This window comes from Saimiri boliviensis, chromosome 13 (assembly GCF_048565385.1).
Source record: "Saimiri boliviensis isolate mSaiBol1 chromosome 13, mSaiBol1.pri, whole genome shotgun sequence".
In the NCBI taxonomy this organism is placed as follows: domain Eukaryota; kingdom Metazoa; phylum Chordata; class Mammalia; order Primates; family Cebidae; genus Saimiri; species Saimiri boliviensis.
The window spans coordinates 106,849,264-106,875,067 of NC_133461.1; the positions used below are offsets into that span (position 1 = coordinate 106,849,264).

The 25,804-nt window shown below is 50.6% G+C and overlaps 6 protein-coding genes across 6 annotated transcripts; all 6 read right to left on the minus strand.

Annotated features, from left to right (window-relative positions):
• Positions 1-2,640: 2,640 nt before the first annotated feature.
• On the minus strand, positions 2,641-6,691 carry LOC141580969 (protein FAM90A5-like). Its single transcript, XM_074384281.1, has 5 exons — positions 6,644-6,691; positions 5,522-5,699; positions 4,644-4,843; positions 4,198-4,306; positions 2,641-3,696 (listed from the first exon to the last, which is right to left on the minus strand). The coding sequence occupies exons 2-5, from the start codon at positions 5,642-5,644 to the stop codon at positions 2,743-2,745; spliced, it is 1,386 nt and encodes a 461-aa protein (XP_074240382.1). The 5' UTR covers positions 5,645-5,699; positions 6,644-6,691; the 3' UTR covers positions 2,641-2,742.
• Positions 6,692-8,408: 1,717 nt separating this feature from the next.
• On the minus strand, positions 8,409-10,840 carry LOC141580913 (protein FAM90A5-like). The gene is made up of 4 exons (XM_074384249.1): positions 10,820-10,840; positions 10,417-10,616; positions 9,971-10,079; positions 8,409-9,469 (listed from the first exon to the last, which is right to left on the minus strand). The coding sequence occupies exons 1-4, from the start codon at positions 10,838-10,840 to the stop codon at positions 8,516-8,518; spliced, it is 1,284 nt and encodes a 427-aa protein (XP_074240350.1). The 3' UTR covers positions 8,409-8,515.
• Positions 10,841-11,148: 308 nt separating this feature from the next.
• On the minus strand, positions 11,149-12,747 carry LOC141580970 (ubiquitin carboxyl-terminal hydrolase 17-like protein 17). The gene has a single exon (XM_074384283.1). It carries the CDS (start codon positions 12,745-12,747, stop codon positions 11,149-11,151), a length of 1,599 nt encoding a protein of 532 aa, XP_074240384.1.
• Positions 12,748-15,029: 2,282 nt separating this feature from the next.
• Positions 15,030-16,628, minus strand: LOC141580971 (ubiquitin carboxyl-terminal hydrolase 17-like protein 6). The gene has a single exon (XM_074384284.1). The coding sequence runs from the start codon at positions 16,626-16,628 to the stop codon at positions 15,030-15,032; it is 1,599 nt and encodes a 532-aa protein (XP_074240385.1).
• A 2,282-nt stretch (positions 16,629-18,910) lies between these two features.
• LOC141580972 (ubiquitin carboxyl-terminal hydrolase 17-like protein 6) lies at positions 18,911-20,509 on the minus strand. The gene has a single exon (XM_074384285.1). It carries the CDS (start codon positions 20,507-20,509, stop codon positions 18,911-18,913), a length of 1,599 nt encoding a protein of 532 aa, XP_074240386.1.
• Positions 20,510-22,791: 2,282 nt separating this feature from the next.
• On the minus strand, positions 22,792-24,390 carry LOC141580973 (ubiquitin carboxyl-terminal hydrolase 17-like protein 6). The gene has a single exon (XM_074384286.1). The coding sequence runs from the start codon at positions 24,388-24,390 to the stop codon at positions 22,792-22,794; it is 1,599 nt and encodes a 532-aa protein (XP_074240387.1).
• Positions 24,391-25,804: the final 1,414 nt, after the last annotated feature.

Genomic DNA, 25,804 nt, shown 5'->3' on the forward strand with positions numbered 1-25,804 from the left:
ACCTTTGCCTTTGAGGAACAAGTTTCATTGGACTCTGAGTACAAACAACTCACGTGTTCCTCTCTGTACATCACCCTTCACAGAGGGGAATCTTTTTTTTTTCTTTTTTTTTTTTTTTTTTTAGACGGAGTTTTACTCGTTACCCAGGCTGGAGTGCAATGGCGCGATCTCGGCTGACCGCAACCTCCGCCTCCTGGGTTCAGGCAATTCTCCTGCCTCAGCCTCCTGAGTAGCTGGGATTACAGGCACACGCCACCATGCCCAGCTAATTTTTAGTATTTTTTTTAGTAAAGACGGGGTTTCACCATGTTGACCTGGATGGTCTCGATCTCTTGACCTCGTGATCCACCCGCCTCGGCCTCCCAAAGTGCTGGGATTACAGGCTTGAGCCACCGCGCCCGGTCGGGAATCTTTAATCTCTAATGCCTTTGTTTGATTTTACTATCAATATAATAATATTATTATTACCTTGATTATTGATATTCAGTTATTTTTATCAATGGAGTTAATATGAATTGTTATTTTGTGGCTACTTATGCCATGATAAAGAAGTTATTAGTTCAGGAAGAACCTGCATTCTCAAGGTGAACAGAGGATCCCACCACACATGTGCAGACACATGCCTTCCTGCTGGAGCTGTTAGTGCCTCCTGACCCTAAGGAACCTCCTGAATGAGCCAAGACTCCACCAAGGCAGGTATCTGCTTGTGCATGCCTGAGAGCACCCAGGATGAAGCGAGGCGCTGAGAAACTGCATGACTTCCCGCCTGATCCCAAAAAGTTTACAGGTGAACTGGATGCCACAGAAAGAGGACTGGCAAAACACAGTCACCAAAATTATGCCTAATTCTATTAAGAAACCCAGGAGCCACACTTGCTGCCATTAAGTGGACGAGCAGGAGCCTGTGAATGGGATCTTAGTCCTGCCTGAGATTCCACAGATGTTTCTATGTGACTTCAGATTTGATTTGTATTCCTTCATTATTCATGATTCAGGCTGGAACACCTGCTTACATCCCCACCCCCCTGGGGCTCCACCCCCACCCCCCACCCCGAGCTGTCCTCTGAGTTTTCTGATTACATCGTTTCCTTCCACGCTCTTTGGTCATTTTGGTCATGGTTCCTTTTGCTGTCAGGGGAGCAGAGAGTTTATCTTATTGATTCTGGATACTGATACTTTCCAGGTGATCTAGGTAATGAAGATAACAACGCTCCGTAGCAAGGAAAAGGGAGCAGCCTCTTGGTCTTTCTCAGAAAATCCCTCTCAGTTGAGAGGCCTCCTAATGTGGAATCCTGGTCAGAGTTGTTCCCAGCGCGGCTTTGCTGGGGTCTATTTGGCAAATGAAACTGTGCCTAGTTCTCGTGTGTACACCTGAAAGCGGCTTCATGGGGACCATCACAACTATCAATGCACACTTAGCATCACTATGAGCCAATTTCGGGCTTGCGGGTGCAAGCGTTACTCACCAGGTCTGCAACGTGTGTGAGATTCACTTGGCGGAATTGGACTCGGTGCGGGTGTCGGTAGAGTGGGGCGGAGATTTTCCGGTTCCTGTGGAATTGTAGGAAGTCAAAGGTCCTGCCAAGGCCCGCCGTCCTCTAGGTCAGCTCTGTCTCGGAGAAACAGTCTTGTCAAAGGTTTGGATTGCTAACGAAGTCAAGAACTGGGAAAGCTCCCGGAAAATTTGACGCAGACGCGGGGGTACTTGTTGGGGGTCGGGGATCCAAACGCTCCTGCTCCTGACCCACCGCTGTTGCCTCTCGCCGAGGAACAAGACCGCCAGGAAACCACGCAGCAGCCATGGCTTTTAAGGATACCAGTAAAACACCTGAATTCGAATCACTCTAATGAGCTGCAACGGAAAACCCATGGAGAAAGTGTGTGCTGACTTGATCAGAGGAGCAAAGGAAAAGAATCTCAAAGCGAAAGGAGCAGTTCGAATGTCTGCCAAGACTTTTAGAATGATGACAAGACAAACTCCTTGTGGGGAAGGTTCTAAGACATGGGATCATTTCCAGATGAAAATCCAAAAGCTACTCATTGGCTTGCACAGTCCTTCTGAGATTGTGAAGCAGATGACTTCCATCACTACTGAGCCAGGAGTTGGGCTGGAAGTCACCATTACACATGCTTAAGTCAAATATTTTAATAAATTGATTACCAGTTGTGAAAAAAAAAACACCACGAAATGAGAGTAAAAGAGAGTCTGTCATTGTTTCCAATAATTTTATTAACTTCCAAACAAATTAATCACACATATTTACAAAGGCATTCCCTAGCACAATGTTCAAGGCTGAGGAAAACCCCAACAATGCTTTCCGCAGAACCCATCCCAGGGTCCAAAACACCAATCTCAGGGCAGGGCGTGGCTGAAGAGGGGCACCTGTCAGGGTTCCCTAACTTTTCCCATATTTAGTCACGTAGGGAGCAGACACAGAGTAATTCGTCTGTTTCCAGTCTCTTACACAACGAATCCCTGGCACAGAAGCTTTTCAGGGTGGGTTTCAGGAGACCCATTCCAAATACAGTTTTCCTCACCAGAATTCAAGTAGGCAGAGTCTCTGCAGCTGGTCCCTGCCTGAGCTGGGCTCCGACATGCGCAGGAGCGCCTCAGATGCTGGGGAGCTTCGGAGTCACCACACAAAGTCTGCTCCCCGCTCTGTGCTCCTCAGTCCAACAGTCCCCTCCGAGTCACGGGAGCTGGAGGCCAGGGATCTCTGCCACCTGCAGTCTCGCTCCAGGTCAGACCAGCTCCTCCTCGGAGGAAGAGGACACCTGAAGGTCCTCACAGAGGACACTCCGTGGGACACAAACACAGGGCCCCTCAGACTTCTCTGGGACATGAGGGCTCTGAGTCGGGAAGGCTCCCGGCCTCTTCGCAGAGTCGGGTGACGGAGCCGTGAGGAACGTGGAGCTCCACCCTCCGTCTCCCAGTCTCCTGAAGAGCATTCTGAGAGGCTGGTATCCATCCTGGCCGGCCGCTGGCTGGTGGGACACGGTGCAGGCCCGGACGGTAGGCAGGCAGGGTCTGCTGTGAGGAGGCTGCAGGTCGAGGCTGGGCACCTGGGCGGGTGTCCTCCTGCTCATCTGGGGTGACCTATTTGGTCTAAGTTCGGTTAGAGCTGGCGGAGGCTGTAGAGTCTCCAGGGCGCCCGGCTCCCCTCCCTGGATGCTGTTTTCGGCGATCTGGATGGGACCGAGTCTGGCTTTCTTGGGGACACTCAGGCAAGCCTGAATCGGAGCCTGGGCAGGCCTCTTGGCTCCTGGCCTGAAGCTGAGATTGGAGTCTAGGCCCAAGCTGTGTGTGGCGGCTGCTGGGCAGGGCTGTGAGGTCACAGCAGGACGTTTGGCTTGTGCCTGGGGGTCGATGACAGGGTTCAGGCCGTGGGTGCTGGAGGCAGCCTGGGGAACCTCACGGGAGCCACCCTCAGGGCGGCTGTTTGTGGGCTTCACCAAGAGGAGAGGCTGCGGGCCACGGCCCCGGGATGCAGCCTGAGGGATGTGGGCCACGGCCCCTGTCTGTGGTTCCGTGGGTCCACGACTTGAGGAGGAGCTCACACTGGATTTCCTGAGGGGAGACAGTGAAGCCCAGGTGGAGCCCCTGTCAGCAATTTTGGGAGCTGAGCCGTCGGTGAGAGCAGCGTCCACGACTGGCCTCCTCTTGGTGGTGTGGACTGGCATTGGCCTGCTTGCCCCCTGAAAGAAAGGAAACCACACACGTTAGATGTTCCTCCGCATCCAGCCGACAAAAAATCCAGCACAGCCAAACACAAGGTGCTTGCACCCAGACACTCTCCAGACAGTCTCGACAGGCAGTCATTGGAAGCAGGGACTGATCCTCAAGTGAGTGCTGGCCAGGACAAGACACTTGAAAAATGTGCCGTGGAACTAGGTGTAGTGATCTACAGAATATCATCGCTGAAGTGACTGTGTCTTGGGGATTCACTGGAGTGACCTAATGTCCTCCTGCCGCTAGGAAAGTGTTGTTGGCAGGCTTGCAATAGTCCGACAGAGAGAAAGCACCAGGAAATATGGCATCTTCAGATGCCTTCACCTGGAATCAATTAACCTGAAAGGGTCGTTGAGACCCTGAGGCTGAGAATGCCCCCAGTTCCCTCCCACAGCTGCGGGCCTGAACGGAAATCCCCCAGGGTAACCTGTAGGAGAGAAAGAGCAGGGGCCCAGGGTGACACTCACCGTCAGATAGTCACAGGATTCCCCCGATTCTTTTCCACCGGGCAGCCGCTTGGATTGAGGTTTCCCGGAAATTATCTGGAGGAGAGCCTTCCTCTGCTGGTCCTGAGGCCTGCAGAACAGAAAAAGTTCAGGTGCTGCCCCCTAGTTTTCCCAGGGGACGGGGAGAACCCTATCTGAGCCCAGTCCCGTTTCCTGTTTGGGCACCTTCCCTTATGTGCCAGGCTTCCCATCGTCCAGGCGGCCCTCTAGGTTTCCCAGCTAAGGACGTTCCTTTACATTCCATTGCTTTCCCCCTGTCGTGGGCAACCTCCATGAAACACCCCTGCCCCCCACCCCTGAATCTGTCTCCCAGGGTGAAGGGAGCTCCTGGGTGTGGCACCTGGGAGAACACCCAGCTCTTAGGTGGCAGTACCCAAAGAGCTGTGAAAACCCCTCCCACTGCTCACCTTGGTCTCTCTTCATTCCCTGCCTTCTCCTTGCTCCAGAGCCCCGGGTTCCCCTCAACCCGGGGCTTCCATGGCTTGAGGTTTTCCTTCCCTTCCTCTTTGCCAGAGGTCTGGGGGACCAAGGCTCCGTTCCAGCGCTTCATGGGGCACCTCGTACTTGTGGCCTTGTGGCCAAACGCCCCGCAGTCTTTGCACTTGACCTGAGGGTGGAAAGAAAGTGCTGTCAGTGCACGAGCCTTTGAGGCAGAAATCAAAGATCAAAAATGAGACAGGTTGTGAATTCAGAGCTCAATAGGGATTCTAGGGAGGGGACGGTGGTATGGGGGCCGCTAAGTGCTGGGAGAGCTCAGATACGGCGTTCCTTCCCAGAGCCCGTGTTACAGAGAAACCCTTAACGGGAAACACCCAGGGTTCTAATGGTCATGAGCATGAACCCAGTGTCAACAACACAGCCAAAGCTGGCTACATGGGATTCCAGGCAGGAAGGGAAGCTGCTCTCCAGGGTCTCTCAAGGGACCTATCGGGCCTGAGAGGAGGACCCAAGCCAGGCCTACCTTGGATAGAAAAATAAATTTGGGCTGTGTGCGGTGGCTCATGCCTATAATCCCAGCACTTTGGGAGGCCGAGACAGGTGGATCTCCTGAGGTCAGGAGTTCAACCAGCCTGGCCAACATGGTGAACCCTGTCTCATTAAAGAAAAGAAAAGAAAAGAAAAGAAAAGAAAAGAAAAGGAAAGGAAAAAAAAGAAAAGAGAAGAAAAGGAAAGAAAGAAAAGAGAAAGAAATCTTGGTGGTGGTGACAGAACTGTTTTGAATTCCACCCAGTCCCTGAGGACCACGAGATCCCCGGATGCTCAAAAGATCCAGGGCTAGACTTACCCTGGGATTTTCCTCATCGGGTGGGGGAACCCTTGGCCCAGCTGGGGCCCTCTGCTGCTTCTTGAGGGTCTGGGCTCTCATGAGTCTGTTTGCCCCTCTCTTGGGGTCACGGTGTGCCATCATCTTCACTTCCTGGCGGTTTGATGTCCACCTTTTTCAGGGTCAACCGTCGGGTCACCTGAATCACACACAAACAACACAAATCCATGGTTAAGCACACTGGACATTCACACACCCACAAGCCCTCACCTAATTCCTTGCTGGTGTGGTCATGAGGAGACCCGCCCAGCAGTTGGTCCAATCTGTGGGTCACAATGTGATGTGCATCCTCAGATGAGCATAAGTTCCTCTGCCAGGATTGCCTGGTCCAAGAGGAAACCTTGCCTGCCACGGGTCCCGTGGCCTCTGTATGGCGAGTGAGATTTCAACTCCCAACCACTGATTCTGGAGACTGGACTTAAGTCTATCATGATTCAGCCTACTAGGAAAGACATTCATTCTGTCTCCCTTGACGCTCACAACAATCCAAAGTTTAGGGCATGGTCTACGGGCCCCTTTGGCAGGTCTATTTTAAATCAGGAATAACAGATGCTTCCTATCACCACTTGATTCGCTCCTCTGGACATTTGATTTGGCAGCCAAATAGAAATTCATAAAAAGAAATCATGTTTCTCTCCATCACCCCAGCTGGTTATGGTCTTTCCTGTTGTATCTTTTTGGCTGAGCTCCAGCCCCAGTCCCTGTCTTTATTTTTCTGGTATTTTATAGGAGCCATACGAATTATGGAAACAAAGGGTGAACCTAGCCCGTAACAATTTCTTACATGACTAAAAGGCAAACCACCCTCGTTCCAAAATTCTTTTTCCATTAACTCAGCAATTTGACATGATGGAGAACATTTATGTTCCCATTTCCATCTCGATCATCTTTCCAGAAATGGAAAGAAGATGGAAATACGTTCTGAGTTTCTGTTCCAGGAAATACTAGTAACAAGAACACACATCTTACCCTATCATGTAGTCATTACCCCAATGTGACCTGTTCCTTTCACTCTTCTTTGTCTATTTTCCTCCCAACCCCTCAGGGATGATGTGAGACAAACAATTTTTTAGTGAAACTAACCTGAAATGGCAGGTCTGCTATAGTTCCTCGGCTGGCGCTCAGGTGGGCAGATATCGGAGCAGCCCGGCTGGAAGCGATGCAGCCTCCAGGAAGCCAGAGGAAGCGGCCGAGAGGGAGCCAGGCTCTGCAGGCTGCCTTTTATACTGCCTCTGGAGACACCCTTCCGGAAATGTACCCTGACCTAATCAACTTAATTCAATTACGTGACCCGGCAATGTCTGTCTACAAAGCCCACTCCAAGATGATGTTCCCTACTGACAAACATTCTAAAACCCTGATGTACACCAGCAAGCTTTGAAGATTCTGTGTCTCCTCTCAGGAAGATTCCATTTGCACATGTAGCTCTGTCTCATTTTACATGGTGTTTTTTAGAAGGTGGGGAAATAGACACAGTTGAACTGGGCCATTTCCCATGGGATGCACAGCAGCTGTTGAAGCTTGATTTCCCCTTTAATTTGCCTTTCATTAATTGTTCATGATTCAGGTTGCAACACCTGCTTACCAACTCCCCACACCCATCACCAGCCCCCCACCCAACCACCTTGAGCTGGTTCCGTGAGCTTTCTGATCATATTGTTTCCTTCCATGCTCTTTGGCCATTTTGGTCATGATCCTGTTTGCTCTCAGGGGAGCAGAGAGTTTATCCTGTTGATTTTGGATACTGACACTTTTTAGATTATGTAGATAATCAAGATAATGACCCTGAATAGCAACGGATGGGGAGCCATTTGTTGGTCTTTCTCAGAACATCTCTCTCAGTTCAGACACCTCCTAGATGTGGAATTCTGGTCAGGGTTGTTCCCAGGTCCGAGGATGGAGTCAGCCTGTGCATGACGGATGTCTTTGCCTGACTCTTTCAGTGATTCTCAACCTCACCTACTCTTAGGATCATGTGGGAAGTGACTAAAAGGCTCTGGGCTCAGGCATCCGAAAAGAAGAGGGGATGAATCTTTGACCTCGGAATGTACTTCAGCTTTACTGGGGTCTACTTGGCAAATGAAACTGTGCCTAGTGTTCTTGTGCACACCCAGATGCAGCTTCATGGGAACCATCACAATCTTCACCGCACACTTGGCATCCCGGTGAGGCAACCAGGGACTCCTTGGGGCAGGCAGTGCTCACCACGTCTGCAATGTGTGTGATTCCCTTGGTGGAATTTGACTGGGTATGTGTGTTGGCAGAGTGGGGTGGAGATTTTCCAACACCTGTGGATATTTAGGAAACCAAAGGGAGAAACACTCTGGTCACTGCTATGGATTGCTAACAAAGTCCAGAAATGTTCAAGCCCTAGGAAAATCGGCAAAGAACAAACACGCAATTAGAGTCGAAAGACACGATGTGATGTTTTCCAATAATTTTATTAACTTCCAAACAAATTAATCACACATATTTACAAAGGCATTCCCTAGCACAATGTTCAAGGCTGAGGAAAACCCCAACAATGCTTTCCGCAGAACCCATCCCAGGGTCCAAAACACCAGTCTCAGGGCAGGGCGTGGCTGAAGAGGGGCACCTGTCAGGGTTCCCTAACTTTTCCCATATTTAGTCATGTAGGGAGCAGACACAGAGTAATTCGTCTGTTTCCAGTCTCTTACACAACGAATCCCTGGCACAGAAGCTTTTCAGGGTGGGTTTCAGGAGACCCATTGCAAATACAGTTTTCCTCACCAGAATTCAAGTAGGCAGAGTCTCTGCAGCTGGTCCCTGCCTGAGCTGGGCTCCGACATGCGCAGGAGCGCCTCAGATGCTGGGGAGCTTCGGAGTCACCACACAAAGTCTGCTCCCCGCTCTGTGCTCCTCAGTCCAACAGTCCCCTCCGAGTCACGGGAGCTGGAGGCCAGGGATCTCTGCCACCTGCAGTCTCGCTCCAGGTCAGACCAGCTCCTCCTCGGAGGAAGAGGACACCTGAAGGTCCTCACAGAGGACACTCCGTGGGACACAAACACAGGGCCCCTCAGACTTCTCTGGGACATGAGGGCTCTGAGTCGGGAAGGCTCCCGGCCTCTTCGCAGAGTCGGGTGACGGAGCCGTGAGGAACGTGGAGCTCCACCCTCCGTCTCCCAGTCTCCTGAAGAGCATTCTGAGAGGCTGGTATCCATCCTGGCCGGCCGCTGGCTGGTGGGACACGGTGCAGGCCCGGACGGTAGGCAGGCAGGGTCTGCTGTGAGGAGGCTGCAGGTCGAGGCTGGGCACCTGGGCGGGTGTCCTCCTGCTCATCTGGGGTGACCTATTTGGTCTAAGTTCGGTTAGAGCTGGCGGAGGCTGTAGAGTCTCCAGGGCGCCCGGCTCCCCTCCCTGGATGCCGTTTTCGGCGATCTGGATGGGACCGAGTCTGGCTTTCTTGGGGATACTCAGGCAAGCCTGAATCGGAGCCTGGGCAGGCCTCTTGGCTCCTGGCCTGAAGCTGAGATTGGAGTCTAGGCCCAAGCTGTGTGTGGCGGCTGCTGGGCAGGGCTGTGAGGTCACAGCAGGACGTTTGGCTTGTGCCTGGGGGTCGATGACAGGGTTCAGGCCCTGGGTGCTGGAGGCAGCCTGGGGAACCTCACGGCAGCCACCCTTAGGGCGGCTGTTTGTGGGCTTCACCAAGAGGAGAGGCTGCGGGCCACGGCCCCGGAATGCAGCCTGAGGGATGTGGGCCACGGCCCCTGTCTGTGGTTCCATGGGTCCACGACTTGAGGAGGAGCTCACACTGGCTTTCCTGAGGGGAGACAGTGAAGCCCAGGTGGAGCCCCTGTCAGCAATTTTGGGAGCTGAGCCGTCGGTGAGAGCAGCGTCCACGACTGGCCTCCTCTTGGTGGTGTGGACTGGCATTGGCCTGCCTGCCCCCTGAAAGAAAGGAAACCACACACATTAGATGTTCCTCCACATCCAGCCGACAAAAAATCCAGCACAGCCAAACACAAGGTGCTTGCACCCAGACATTCTCCAGACAGTCTCGACAGGCAGTCATTGGAAGCAGGGACTGATCCTCAAGTGAGTGCTGGCCAGGACAAGACACTTGAAAAATGTGCCTTGGAACTAGGTGTAGTGATCTACAGAATATCATCGCTGAAGTGACTGTGTCTTGGGGATTCACTGGAGTGACCTAATGTCCTCCTGCCGCTAGGAAAGTGTTGTTGGCAGGCTTGCAATAGTCCGACAGAGAGAAAGCACCAGGAAATATGGCATCTTCAGATGCCTTCACCTGGAATCAATTAACCTGAAAGGGTCGTTGAGACCCTGAGGCTGAGAATGCCCCCAGTTCCCTCCCACAGCTGCGGGCCTGAACGGAAATCCCCCAGGGTAACCTGTAGGAGAGAAAGAGCAGGGGCCCAGGGTGACACTCACCGTCAGATAGTCACAGGGTTCCCCCGATTCTTTTCCACCGGGCAGCCGCTTGGATTGAGGTTTCCCGGAAATTATCTGGAGGAGAGCCTTCCTCTGCTGGTCCTGCGGCCTGCAGAACAGAAAAAGCTCAGGTGCTGCCCCCTAGTTTTCCCAGGGGACGGGGAGAACCCTATCTGAGCCCAGTCCCGTTTCCTGTTTGGGCACCTTCCCTCATGGGCCAGGCTTCCCTTCCTCCAGGCGGCCCTCTAGGCTTCCCAGCTAAGGACGTTCCTCTACATTCCATTGCTTTCCCCCTGTCCTGGGCAACCTCCATGAAACACCCCTGCCCCCCACCCCTGAATCTGTCTCCCAGGGTGAAGGGAGCTCCTGAGTGTGGCACCTGGGAGAACACCCAGCTCTTAGGTGGCAGTACCCAAAGAGCTGTGAAAACCCCTCCCACTGCTCACCTTGGTCTCTCTTCATTCCCTGCCTTCTCCTTGCTCCAGAGCCCCGGGTTCCCCTCAACCCGGGGCTTCCATGGCTTGAGGTTTTCCTTCCCTTCCTCTTTGCCAGAGGTCTGGGGGACCAAGGCTCCGTTCCAGCGCTTCATGGGGCACCTCGTACTTGTGGCCTTGTGGCCAAACGCCCCGCAGTCTTTGCACTTGACCTGAGGGTGGAAAGAAAGTGCTGTCAGTGCACGAGCCTTTGAGGCAGAAATCAAAGATCAAAAATGAGACAGGTTGTGAATTCAGAGCTCAGTAGGGATTCTAGGGAGGGGACGGTGGTATGGGAGCCGCTAAGTGCTGGGAGAGCTCAGATACGGCGTTCCTTCCCAGAGCCCGTGTTACAGAGAAACCCTTAACGGGAAACACTCAGGGTTCTAATGGTCATGAGCATGAACCCAGTGTCAACAACACAGCCAAAGCTGGCTACATGGGATTCCAGGCAGGAAGGGAAGCTGCTCTCCAGGGTCTCTCAAGGGACCTATGGGGCCTGAGAGGAGGACCCAAGCCAGGCCCACCTTGGATAGAAAAAGAAATTTGGGCTGTGTGCGGTGGCTCATGCCTATAATCCCAGCACTTTGGGAGGCCGAGGCAGGTGGATCTCCTGAGGTCAGGAGTTCAACCAGCCTGGCCAACATGGTGAACCCTGTCTCATGTGCATGTGGGCCTGCGTGTGGGTCGGCACCTGCCCTGAGATCACTGGCACACAAGCAGAGCCCTCCTGCTGTGCTTGTTCTTCCCTTTGGATCTCCTGGCCCTCCCTTTCACACAAGCGAGCGTGCCAGTGTTGATGGACTCATGATCTGTCAGGTTCCCGGAGGAGTTGTTCAGCAGGGAGCTTCGCTGCTCAGGATGATGGTTTTTCATCCCACTCTTGCATTTCGATTGATGAATCACAAGTACATCGGGAGGCAGTGTCCATTCGACTTTTCTGATGTTGAACTCTGGCTTGGTTTTGTTTTGTTCTTGGAGGAATTTCCAGCTGTCTAAGGTGCTTTCGTCAGGGGCTGTTTCCTCCGCGCGCTCTTTCAAGTCAGGGACCTGGAGGCAGGGGTCCCTCTTGAGCTCTCCTTGAGCTGCTCCCCTGTGCGTGTCTTCAGCACCAAGGGCTCTTGGTTCCCTGCCTGTTGACACCGTCTCACCGTCTCTTTCCAATTCAGTCTTCTGGATGTAAAAGAGAACGTACGCCTGTTGATTCAGGGCAGACGTCACGCCACAGGCCGTGACCTCGGCATCATCCATTTTATACCACTGGGCATCCCCAGCTCCTGCTTTGACATAAGAGAAGTAATGTCCATTGTGGCAACTCCACCCAGCGTGGACCAGCACAGCATAAAGAACATAGAGAAGAGGTCCTGAGTTCTGCTGAGACATGTATGGCTGCATGTCAAGGCACTCAGGATATGGCACATTCTTGGCCAGTTTGTGGCCTGTGACCTGGGAGAATCTCTTCAAGACAAGAATGAGGACCTTGGGGGAAGTGTGTAAAGTTAACGACTTGGAGGCCGGCACCTTCTGGAGACAGAGACCACAATGATAGGCATTCTCTCCATTGAGTTCTTCAGGCTTCACCAGATGTTGCAAAGCTTGCTCTACACTCTGGGCTGCCTCGATATCCAGGGCGATGTCCAGGTAAGGGTCAAAGGTGTCTGAAGTGCCATGGCAGTGGAGACACTGGATTTGAGATCTCCAGTAGCCTCCAAATATTTGGTGGATGAGGGTGGTGTCCTCAGCGTGATCATCTAGCTGCTCGCGGCTGGGAAGGCTCGTCTTTTTCATGGCATTTAGAGTGAACATGAGAAATTCATGGGCATCTTCCTGCCTGCGTCTGTGGAAGCCAGCAGACAATGCCTGTGAAGGCTGGATGAGGTGGCCAGGACGGTTGAGGGCCTGTGTCATGTGAGCTTGCATAGTACACAGCATACAGCCCTTCTGGCGATGGCAAGTTTGAGAGTGCTCCCCAGATAGCATGTACTTGGCAAGGGGTGGTGTGTATGTCAGGCACTGCAGGGAAGCATTCACATAGCAAGTATTTCCCATGTTCTGGAGCCCAGCCCCCACCGCAGCAGGTCTCCTGCTCCTCAGAGGAAGTTTCTCCCTGGGAGCCAGCTGTCTTGCTGGCTCAGGAGCCAAAGAATCAGAGAGGGCGACATGGGGCTCAGATGGAAATGATGACTTCTCAGGTGGAGACCTCGGCTTGAATTCGGCAACAGTTGCATCTGGCAGAGAAGATGTGAGTTTTGGAAAGTCATTGAAGTGCGACTCTCCTCCCAAGTGGAGTGAATCGGCCTCCATGGTGCCAGAAGTCCAGAAGTAAGGATCACCAGGTTTTGCTGCTGGGACAAGACACTTCCGCTTGCGAGAGAGCCTTCGAATGACAGGCTACCTGGCTGCACCAGCCCTTATATACCTAGCTCCCACCCAGAGGGATCATCACACCCGCCCATCAGGCACCCGATCCACCAATCAAATAGCAGCATCAATTAAGCTATGGGCCTCAGGGAATTTCCTCTTGTATTCCCCAGGGAATTCAGCGCACACAACCCACAGTCTGAATTATAGAACACCTGAAGCCGATTTACTTGTCAGGATGATGGGCAAATACAATAAGAGTGGAATCAGGTTAAGACAGCGGCCACTCATTGACCTTATATTATGGAAAATAAATGCCACAGAAGAATTAAGTACATATGAAACCGCGTGTTTGTGTGTGTGTGTGTGTGTGTGTGTGTATTGTATGTGTGTATTGTGTGTGTGTATTGTGTGTGTGCATTTGTGCATAAGGTTCTTTGTGCAAAACAGGCAAAACAACCCAATTTTCTCATGCATTCTCTCATCAATTGTTCAGGATCTGAGATCTTGCCTGAATTTCCAGTGACTTATTGTGGGGTCTACCTGCCGTTCCCACAGTTAACGCAAAATTTCATGCGGATGAAATTAGACATGGCCCTCCATGTCAGAGGGATAGAATTGGGGTGTGTCTTCAGGCCCTTTGTCTGACCAGGAATGAAGATCCGGGCTCTGTGGATTTTCTCCACATTTTTCAGACCGGTAGGAAACAGGGCAGAATTGAGGCCATGCGACAAGGCCTGGAGGTGAAAAGAAACAGGACCTGGCTCCAGGCACGTGACATGAGGATGATTGTAGGGAGCATGGTGGAATGAGAAGAGTGCGACCTTTGGCACAGTTTCTTTCACTTGCCTTTTCCAGGTGTGCTCAATCAGGAGACGTCCCGTGCCTGACAGACAGAGTCCTGTTGGAAGAAGTGAGCATGGCTGAGACGCATGCTCGACAGGGAGGAAAGAGCCCCCTTTTTCAGGAGAATCATCTCCAGAACCCTGAGATATCCAGAGGCTGTGGCTTCACACAAGACGCTGGAAGTTCTTATCTCTGGAGCCGGCACCTGGGGATCAATGTCCTTGAATGCTCCTGATTCTCGGGAAAGCCCAAGGGCTTTTGCACTGAAGTTTGCACATGTCACACAGAGACACTGTTAAGATGCACATTTGGATGCTTGAGCAGGGTTGTATCCAAGGGTCTGTGTCTCTATGGAGCCCTGAGTTCTGCCCTGGATAGCTTTCCTCTTGGGTAGATTGACTTTGATCATTGCGCCTAACGAGACGTTGATCTGTGATGATTCCCAGTCGAAGCACTTGTTGGTTTTGTGTCATTTGGATGAATTTCTATGAACCCCAGATTTGCCATGAAATGTAATCTGCAGAAACACAGGACAAAAGGGCCATTCTCCAAAATAGTTTGGACTGAAGCACTGGCACAGATCAACAAGTCTCCTTGCAACACAGAGATGGAGCTTCAAAGATGCAGCTTTCACAGCTGGACGCTTAACCCAGGGTCTATCCTGATGCCATGTTTTACATAGCAAATGCTATTTATTTGGGGGATTTCTCAGTTCATTTTAGTTTAATACACACACACTCCTGACATAGCAGTGGGAGAAGTTCCCATTTCAATTCATGTGAAATTGACAGCATCAATAGGCACCCTCTGTCTGTCTGTTCCCAGCATTATGTGGGTTCTGCCAAGGCCACCAGTTCTAGGTTGCCTGAGGTCCATTAAAAAAGCAATGTAAAAACACCAGGTCGGGGTAAAAAGGAAGAACATCCTTCTTCCAAACGCGTTCCTGTTTCTGCTATTCAGCGTTGGGAGAATGCTCCACAGATGTTTCACCTTAGCAAAATGTCAGCTTCTCGTGCCTACCAACAATTGACTCATGAAACACACCCCAAGGCAAAATAGTAAATACCATTTTCCTCACATGCAAACCTCAATGTGAAATATTCAGAAATTCACACTACTGTCATCTACTATGAACGTAAACAGACAGTCCCACCACAGGTTCAGAAGTGTCCTGACTCCAACACTCGATATTTCCCGTACGTGGGCTCATCTTGAAATGCAGGCATCACTCTCCAGTTTCCTCTCTTGCATAAACAGAAACCTGGGCTCCTTGTCCCTTGATGTAGGACTGACTGTATATGCTTGTGTGTGTGTGTGTGCGTGTGTGCACGCGCCCATGTGCACGTGGGCCTGCGTGTGGGTCGGCACCTGCCCTGAGATCACTGGCACACAAGCAGAGCCCTCCAGCTGTGCTTGTTCTTCCCTTTGGATCTCCCGGCCCTCCCTTTCACACAAGTGAGCGTGCCAGTGTTGATGGACTCATGATCTGTCAGGTTCCCGGAGGAGTTGTTCAGCAGGGAGCTTCGCTGCTCAGGATGATGGTTTTTCATCCCACTCTTGCATTTCGATTGATGAATCACAAGTGCATCGGGAGGCAGTGTCCATTCGACTTTTCTGATGTTGAACTCTGGCTTGGTTTTGTTTTGTTCTTGGAGGAATTTCCAGCTGTCTAAGTTGCTTTCGTCAGTGGCTCTTTCCTCCGCGCGCTCTTTCAAGTCAGGGACCTGGAGGCAGGGGTCCCTCTTGAGCTCTCCTTGAGCTGCTCCCCTGTGCGTGTCTTCAGCACCAAGGGCTCTTGGTTCCCTGCCTGTTGACACCGTCTCACCGTCTCTTTCCAATTCAGTCTTCTGGATGTAAAAGAGAACATACGCCTGTTGATTCAGGGCAGAAGTCACGCCACAGGCAGTGACCTTGGCATCATCCATTTTATACCACTGGGCATCCCCAGCTCCTGCTTTGACATAAGAGAAGTAATGTCCATTGTGGCAAGTCCACCCAGCGTGGACCAGCACAGCATAAAGAACATAGAGAAGAGGTCCTGAGTTCTGCTGAGACATGTACGGCTGCATGTCAAGGCACTCAGGATATGGCACATTCTTGGCCAGTTTGTGGCCTGTGACCTGGGAGAATCTCTTCAATACAAGAATGAGGACCTTGGGGGAGGTGTGTAAAGTTAACGACTTGGAGGCCGGCACCTTCTGGAGACAAATACCACAATGATAGGCATTCTCTCCATTGAGTTCTTCAGGCTTCACCAGATGTTGCAAAGCTTGCTCTACACTCTGGGCTGCCTCGATATCCAGGGCGATGTCCAGGTAAGGGTCAAAGGTGTCTGAAGTGCCATGGCAGTGGAGACACTGGATTTGAGATCTCCAGTAGCCTCCAAATATTTGGTGGATGAGGGTGGTGTCCTCAGCGTGATCATCTAGCTGCTCGCGGCTGGGAAGGCTCGTCTTTTTCATGGCATTTAGAGTGAACATGAGAAATTCATGGGCATCTTCCTGCCTGCGTCTGTGGAAGCCAGCAGACAATGCCTGTGAAGGCTGGATGACGTGGCCAGGACGGTTGAGGGCCTGTGTCATGTGAGCTTGCATAGTACACAGCATACAGCCCTTCTGGCGATGGCAAGTTTGAGAGTGCTCCCCAGATAGCATGTACTTGGCAAGGGGTGGTGTGTATGTCAGGCACTGCAGGGAAGCATTCACATAGCAAGTATTTCCCATGTTCTGGAGCCCAGCCCCCACCGCAGCAGGTCTCCTGCTCCTCAGAGGAAGTTTCTCCCTGGGAGCCAGCTGTCTTGCTGGCTCAGGAGCCAAAGAATCAGAGAGGGCGACATGGGGCTCAGATGGAAATGATGACTTCTCAGGTGGAGACCTCGGCTTGAATTCGGCAACAGTTGCATCTGGCAGAGAAGATGTGAGTTTTGGAAAGTCATTGAAGTGCGACTCTCCTCCCAAGTGGAGTGAATCGGCCTCCATGGTGCCAGAAGTCCAGAAGTAAGGATCACCAGGTTTTGCTGCTGGGACAAGACACTTCCGCTTGCGAGAGAGCCTTCGAATGACAGGCTACCTGGCTGCACCAGCCCTTATATACCTAGCTCCCACCCAGAGGGATCATCACACCCGCCCATCAGGCACCCGATCCACCAATCAAATAGCAGCATCAATTAAGCTATGGGCCTCAGGGAATTTCCTCTTGTATTCCCCAGGGAATTCAGCGCACACAACCCACAGTCTGAATTATAGAACACCTGAAGCCGATTTACTTGTCAGGATGATGGGCAAATACAATAAGAGTGGAATCAGGTTAAGACAGCGGCCACTCATTGACCTTATATTATGGAAAATAAATGCCACAGAAGAATTAAGTACATATGAAACCGCGTGTTTGTGTGTGTGTGTGTGTGTGTGTGTGTATTGTATGTGTGTATTGTGTGTGTGTATTGTGTGTGTGCATTTGTGCATAAGGTTCTTTGTGCAAAACAGGCAAAACAACCCAATTTTCTCATGCATTCTCTCATCAATTGTTCAGGATCTGAGATCTTGCCTGAATTTCCAGTGACTTATTGTGGGGTCTACCTGCCGTTCCCACAGTTAACGCAAAATTTCATGCGGATGAAATTAGACATGGCCCTCCATGTCAGAGGGATAGAATTGGGGTGTGTCTTCAGGCCCTTTGTCTGACCAGGAATGAAGATCCGGGCTCTGTGGATTTTCTCCACATTTTTCAGACCGGTAGGAAACAGGGCAGAATTGAGGCCATGCGACAAGGCCTGGAGGTGAAAAGAAACAGGACCTGGCTCCAGGCACGTGACATGAGGATGATTGTAGGGAGCATGGTGGAATGAGAAGAGTGCGACCTTTGGCACAGTTTCTTTCACTTGCCTTTTCCAGGTGTGCTCAATCAGGAGACGTCCCGTGCCTGACAGACAGAGTCCTGTTGGAAGAAGTGAGCATGGCTGAGACGCATGCTCGACAGGGAGGAAAGAGCCCCCTTTTTCAGGAGAATCATCTCCAGAACCCTGAGATATCCAGAGGCTGTGGCTTCACACAAGACGCTGGAAGTTCTTATCTCTGGAGCCGGCACCTGGGGATCAATGTCCTTGAATGCTCCTGATTCTCGGGAAAGCCCAAGGGCTTTTGCACTGAAGTTTGCACATGTCACACAGAGACACTGTTAAGATGCACATTTGGATGCTTGAGCAGGGTTGTATCCAAGGGTCTGTGTCTCTATGGAGCCCTGAGTTCTGCCCTGGATAGCTTTCCTCTTGGGTAGATTGACTTTGATCATTGCGCCTAACGAGACGTTGATCTGTGATGATTCCCAGTCGAAGCACTTGTTGGTTTTGTGTCATTTGGATGAATTTCTATGAACCCCAGATTTGCCATGAAATGTAATCTGCAGAAACACAGGACAAAAGGGCCATTCTCCAAAATAGTTTGGACTGAAGCACTGGCACAGATCAACAAGTCTCCTTGCAACACAGAGATGGAGCTTCAAAGATGCAGCTTTCACAGCTGGACGCTTAACCCAGGGTCTATCCTGATGCCATGTTTTACATAGCAAATGCTATTTATTTGGGGGATTTCTCAGTTCATTTTAGTTTAATACACACACACTCCTGACATAGCAGTGGGAGAAGTTCCCATTTCAATTCATGTGAAATTGACAGCATCAATAGGCACCCTCTGTCTGTCTGTTCCCAGCATTATGTGGGTTCTGCCAAGGCCACCAGTTCTAGGTTGCCTGAGGTCCATTAAAAAAGCAATGTAAAAACACCAGGTCGGGGTAAAAAGGAAGAACATCCTTCTTCCAAACGCGTTCCTGTTTCTGCTATTCAGCGTTGGGAGAATGCTCCACAGATGTTTCACCTTAGCAAAATGTCAGCTTCTCGTGCCTACCAACAATTGACTCATGAAACACACCCCAAGGCAAAATAGTAAATACCATTTTCCTCACATGCAAACCTCAATGTGAAATATTCAGAAATTCACACTACTGTCATCTACTATGAACGTAAACAGACAGTCCCACCACAGGTTCAGAAGTGTCCTGACTCCAACACTCGATATTTCCCGTACGTGGGCTCATCTTGAAATGCAGGCATCACTCTCCAGTTTCCTCTCTTGCATAAACAGAAACCTGGGCTCCTTGTCCCTTGATGTAGGACTGACTGTATATGCTTGTGTGTGTGTGTGTGCGTGTGTGCACGCGCCCATGTGCACGTGGGCCTGCGTGTGGGTCGGCACCTGCCCTGAGATCACTGGCACACAAGCAGAGCCCTCCAGCTGTGCTTGTTCTTCCCTTTGGATCTCCCGGCCCTCCCTTTCACACAAGTGAGCGTGCCAGTGTTGATGGACTCATGATCTGTCAGGTTCCCGGAGGAGTTGTTCAGCAGGGAGCTTCGCTGCTCAGGATGATGGTTTTTCATCCCACTCTTGCATTTCGATTGATGAATCACAAGTGCATCGGGAGGCAGTGTCCATTCGACTTTTCTGATGTTGAACTCTGGCTTGGTTTTGTTTTGTTCTTGGAGGAATTTCCAGCTGTCTAAGTTGCTTTCGTCAGTGGCTCTTTCCTCCGCGCGCTCTTTCAAGTCAGGGACCTGGAGGCAGGGGTCCCTCTTGAGCTCTCCTTGAGCTGCTCCCCTGTGCGTGTCTTCAGCACCAAGGGCTCTTGGTTCCCTGCCTGTTGACACCGTCTCACCGTCTCTTTCCAATTCAGTCTTCTGGATGTAAAAGAGAACATACGCCTGTTGATTCAGGGCAGAAGTCACGCCACAGGCAGTGACCTTGGCATCATCCATTTTATACCACTGGGCATCCCCAGCTCCTGCTTTGACATAAGAGAAGTAATGTCCATTGTGGCAAGTCCACCCAGCGTGGACCAGCACAGCATAAAGAACATAGAGAAGAGGTCCTGAGTTCTGCTGAGACATGTACGGCTGCATGTCAAGGCACTCAGGATATGGCACATTCTTGGCCAGTTTGTGGCCTGTGACCTGGGAGAATCTCTTCAATACAAGAATGAGGACCTTGGGGGAGGTGTGTAAAGTTAACGACTTGGAGGCCGGCACCTTCTGGAGACAAATACCACAATGATAGGCATTCTCTCCATTGAGTTCTTCAGGCTTCACCAGATGTTGCAAAGCTTGCTCTACACTCTGGGCTGCCTCGATATCCAGGGCGATGTCCAGGTAAGGGTCAAAGGTGTCTGAAGTGCCATGGCAGTGGAGACACTGGATTTGAGATCTCCAGTAGCCTCCAAATATTTGGTGGATGAGGGTGGTGTCCTCAGCGTGATCATCTAGCTGCTCGCGGCTGGGAAGGCTCGTCTTTTTCATGGCATTTAGAGTGAACATGAGAAATTCATGGGCATCTTCCTGCCTGCGTCTGTGGAAGCCAGCAGACAATGCCTGTGAAGGCTGGATGACGTGGCCAGGACGGTTGAGGGCCTGTGTCATGTGAGCTTGCATAGTACACAGCATACAGCCCTTCTGGCGATGGCAAGTTTGAGAGTGCTCCCCAGATAGCATGTACTTGGCAAGGGGTGGTGTGTATGTCAGGCACTGCAGGGAAGCATTCACATAGCAAGTATTTCCCATGTTCTGGAGCCCAGCCCCCACCGCAGCAGGTCTCCTGCTCCTCAGAGGAAGTTTCTCCCTGGGAGCCAGCTGTCTTGCTGGCTCAGGAGCCAAAGAATCAGAGAGGGCGACATGGGGCTCAGATGGAAATGATGACTTCTCAGGTGGAGACCTCGGCTTGAATTCGGCAACAGTTGCATCTGGCAGAGAAGATGTGAGTTTTGGAAAGTCATTGAAGTGCGACTCTCCTCCCAAGTGGAGTGAATCGGCCTCCATGGTGCCAGAAGTCCAGAAGTAAGGATCACCAGGTTTTGCTGCTGGGACAAGACACTTCCGCTTGCGAGAGAGCCTTCGAATGACAGGCTACCTGGCTGCACCAGCCCTTATATACCTAGCTCCCACCCAGAGGGATCATCACACCCGCCCATCAGGCACCCGATCCACCAATCAAATAGCAGCATCAATTAAGCTATGGGCCTCAGGGAATTTCCTCTTGTATTCCCCAGGGAATTCAGCGCACACAACCCACAGTCTGAATTATAGAACACCTGAAGCCGATTTACTTGTCAGGATGATGGGCAAATACAATAAGAGTGGAATCAGGTTAAGACAGCGGCCACTCATTGACCTTATATTATGGAAAATAAATGCCACAGAAGAATTAAGTACATATGAAACCGCGTGTTTGTGTGTGTGTGTGTGTGTGTGTGTGTATTGTATGTGTGTATTGTGTGTGTGTATTGTGTGTGTGCATTTGTGCATAAGGTTCTTTGTGCAAAACAGGCAAAACAACCCAATTTTCTCATGCATTCTCTCATCAATTGTTCAGGATCTGAGATCTTGCCTGAATTTCCAGTGACTTATTGTGGGGTCTACCTGCCGTTCCCACAGTTAACGCAAAATTTCATGCGGATGAAATTAGACATGGCCCTCCATGTCAGAGGGATAGAATTGGGGTGTGTCTTCAGGCCCTTTGTCTGACCAGGAATGAAGATCCGGGCTCTGTGGATTTTCTCCACATTTTTCAGACCGGTAGGAAACAGGGCAGAATTGAGGCCATGCGACAAGGCCTGGAGGTGAAAAGAAACAGGACCTGGCTCCAGGCACGTGACATGAGGATGATTGTAGGGAGCATGGTGGAATGAGAAGAGTGCGACCTTTGGCACAGTTTCTTTCACTTGCCTTTTCCAGGTGTGCTCAATCAGGAGACGTCCCGTGCCTGACAGACAGAGTCCTGTTGGAAGAAGTGAGCATGGCTGAGACGCATGCTCGACAGGGAGGAAAGAGCCCCCTTTTTCAGGAGAATCATCTCCAGAACCCTGAGATATCCAGAGGCTGTGGCTTCACACAAGACGCTGGAAGTTCTTATCTCTGGAGCCGGCACCTGGGGATCAATGTCCTTGAATGCTCCTGATTCTCGGGAAAGCCCAAGGGCTTTTGCACTGAAGTTTGCACATGTCACACAGAGACACTGTTAAGATGCACATTTGGATGCTTGAGCAGGGTTGTATCCAAGGGTCTGTGTCTCTATGGAGCCCTGAGTTCTGCCCTGGATAGCTTTCCTCTTGGGTAGATTGACTTTGATCATTGCGCCTAACGAGACGTTGATCTGTGATGATTCCCAGTCGAAGCACTTGTTGGTTTTGTGTCATTTGGATGAATTTCTATGAACCCCAGATTTGCCATGAAATGTAATCTGCAGAAACACAGGACAAAAGGGCCATTCTCCAAAATAGTTTGGACTGAAGCACTGGCACAGATCAACAAGTCTCCTTGCAACACAGAGATGGAGCTTCAAAGATGCAGCTTTCACAGCTGGACGCTTAACCCAGGGTCTATCCTGATGCCATGTTTTACATAGCAAATGCTATTTATTTGGGGGATTTCTCAGTTCATTTTAGTTTAATACACACACACTCCTGACATAGCAGTGGGAGAAGTTCCCATTTCAATTCATGTGAAATTGACAGCATCAATAGGCACCCTCTGTCTGTCTGTTCCCAGCATTATGTGGGTTCTGCCAAGGCCACCAGTTCTAGGTTGCCTGAGGTCCATTAAAAAAGCAATGTAAAAACACCAGGTCGGGGTAAAAAGGAAGAACATCCTTCTTCCAAACGCGTTCCTGTTTCTGCTATTCAGCGTTGGGAGAATGCTCCACAGATGTTTCACCTTAGCAAAATGTCAGCTTCTCGTGCCTACCAACAATTGACTCATGAAACACACCCCAAGGCAAAATAGTAAATACCATTTTCCTCACATGCAAACCTCAATGTGAAATATTCAGAAATTCACACTACTGTCATCTACTATGAACGTAAACAGACAGTCCCACCACAGGTTCAGAAGTGTCCTGACTCCAACACTCGATATTTCCCGTACGTGGGCTCATCTTGAAATGCAGGCATCACTCTCCAGTTTCCTCTCTTGCATAAACAGAAACCTGGGCTCCTTGTCCCTTGATGTAGGACTGACTGTATATGCTTGTGTGTGTGTGTGTGCGTGTGTGCACGCGCCCATGTGCACGTGGGCCTGCGTGTGGGTCGGCACCTGCCCTGAGATCACTGGCACACAAGCAGAGCCCTCCAGCTGTGCTTGTTCTTCCCTTTGGATCTCCCGGCCCTCCCTTTCACACAAGTGAGCGTGCCAGTGTTGATGGACTCATGATCTGTCAGGTTCCCGGAGGAGTTGTTCAGCAGGGAGCTTCGCTGCTCAGGATGATGGTTTTTCATCCCACTCTTGCATTTCGATTGATGAATCACAAGTGCATCGGGAGGCAGTGTCCATTCGACTTTTCTGATGTTGAACTCTGGCTTGGTTTTGTTTTGTTCTTGGAGGAATTTCCAGCTGTCTAAGTTGCTTTCGTCAGTGGCTCTTTCCTCCGCGCGCTCTTTCAAGTCAGGGACCTGGAGGCAGGGGTCCCTCTTGAGCTCTCCTTGAGCTGCTCCCCTGTGCGTGTCTTCAGCACCAAGGGCTCTTGGTTCCCTGCCTGTTGACACCGTCTCACCGTCTCTTTCCAATTCAGTCTTCTGGATGTAAAAGAGAACATACGCCTGTTGATTCAGGGCAGAAGTCACGCCACAGGCAGTGACCTTGGCATCATCCATTTTATACCACTGGGCATCCCCAGCTCCTGCTTTGACATAAGAGAAGTAATGTCCATTGTGGCAAGTCCACCCAGCGTGGACCAGCACAGCATAAAGAACATAGAGAAGAGGTCCTGAGTTCTGCTGAGACATGTACGGCTGCATGTCAAGGCACTCAGGATATGGCACATTCTTGGCCAGTTTGTGGCCTGTGACCTGGGAGAATCTCTTCAATACAAGAATGAGGACCTTGGGGGAGGTGTGTAAAGTTAACGACTTGGAGGCCGGCACCTTCTGGAGACAAATACCACAATGATAGGCATTCTCTCCATTGAGTTCTTCAGGCTTCACCAGATGTTGCAAAGCTTGCTCTACACTCTGGGCTGCCTCGATATCCAGGGCGATGTCCAGGTAAGGGTCAAAGGTGTCTGAAGTGCCATGGCAGTGGAGACACTGGATTTGAGATCTCCAGTAGCCTCCAAATATTTGGTGGATGAGGGTGGTGTCCTCAGCGTGATCATCTAGCTGCTCGCGGCTGGGAAGGCTCGTCTTTTTCATGGCATTTAGAGTGAACATGAGAAATTCATGGGCATCTTCCTGCCTGCGTCTGTGGAAGCCAGCAGACAATGCCTGTGAAGGCTGGATGACGTGGCCAGGACGGTTGAGGGCCTGTGTCATGTGAGCTTGCATAGTACACAGCATACAGCCCTTCTGGCGATGGCAAGTTTGAGAGTGCTCCCCAGATAGCATGTACTTGGCAAGGGGTGGTGTGTATGTCAGGCACTGCAGGGAAGCATTCACATAGCAAGTATTTCCCATGTTCTGGAGCCCAGCCCCCACCGCAGCAGGTCTCCTGCTCCTCAGAGGAAGTTTCTCCCTGGGAGCCAGCTGTCTTGCTGGCTCAGGAGCCAAATAATGAGAGAGGGCGACATGGGGCTCAGATGGAAATGATGACTTCTCAGGTGGAGACCTCGGCTTGAATTCGGCAACAGCTGCATCTGGCAGAGAAGATGTGAGTTTTGGAAAGTCATTGAAGTGCGACTCTCCTCCCAAGTGGAGTGAACCGGCCTCCATGGTGCCAGAAGTCCAGAAGTAAGGATCACCAGGTTTTGCTGCTGGGACAAGACACTTCCTCTTGCGAGAGAGCCTTCGAATGACAGGCTACCTGGCTGCACCAGCCCTTATATACCTAGCTCCCACCCAGAGGGATCATCACACCCGCCCATCAGGCACCCGATCCACCAATCAAATAGCAGCATCAATTAAGCTATGGGCCTCAGGGAATTTCCTCTTGTATTCCCCAGGGAATTCAGCGCACACAGCCCACAGTCTGAATTATAGAACACCTGAAGCCGATTTACTTGTCAGGATGATGGGCAAACACAATAAGAGTGGAATCAGGTTAAGACAGCGGCCACTCATTGACCTTATTTTATGGAAAATAAATGCCACAGAAGAATTAAGTACATATGAAACCGCGTGTTTGTGTGTGTGTGTGTGTGTGTGTGTTTATTGTATGTGTGTATTGTGTGTGTGTATTGTGTGTGTGCGTCTGTGCATAAGGTTCTTTGTGTGTTTGTGTCTGGGATGTATGTGTGTGTGTGTGTGTGTATGTGTCTGTATGTGTGTGTGTTTTGAAAATTCCTTTGCAAAGCATGTGCATTTAAGAAATTTAATTATCCTTCAGCGACTGAAGGACAAGAAGTTGAAACCGCAGTACAGTAATCAACAAGTAATTAAGGCATATTCCTTACCTTAATTATATAGTGAGACGGATGGAGTCCAACAGACAGGAGCAAGGATCACCTGGTTTCTGCTGGGACCCGCCTGCTGCAGCAAGATGCTTCCTCTTGGGAGAGAGCCTTCAAATGATGGGCTATCTTGCCCTGCCAGCCCTTGTATACTTATCTCCTGCCTGGTGGGATCACCAAACCCACCTATCACGTACTGGGTCCACCAATCAATGAACAGCACACAATCAAGCTATGGGCCTCAGGGCCTGTCCTCTGGCATTCCTCAGGCAATTAAATGGACACAGCCCAGGTAATGAATTATAGAGCACCTGAAGCAGATTTACTTATCAGGATGATGGGCAAATATAGTAAGTGTGGAACCAGGAAGGGATGGTGGCTACACATTTGTTTTATTTCATGGAAAACAATTTCAGGGAAGATTTCTGTACCTATTGAACAGTGTATTTTTTTTTTTTTTTTTTTTTTTTTGCCAGTGTGTGTGTGTGTCAGCCTGGACATGTGTCTGTATGTGTGTTTGTGTGTTCAGTATTTTTGTAAGCATATGCATCTGGGAGATATGGTCATCTTTTCAGTGACTGAAGGACAAGATGTTAGAAGTACGGTTTCTGATTTGACTATACTCAACAAATTACCATAATGAACACAGCATATTCTTTGCCTTAAGAAAGCAAGATGTAATCAAATAGACATTCCTTCGATAACCTTCGTTTGGAAGGCTAATTGATTCTCTATCA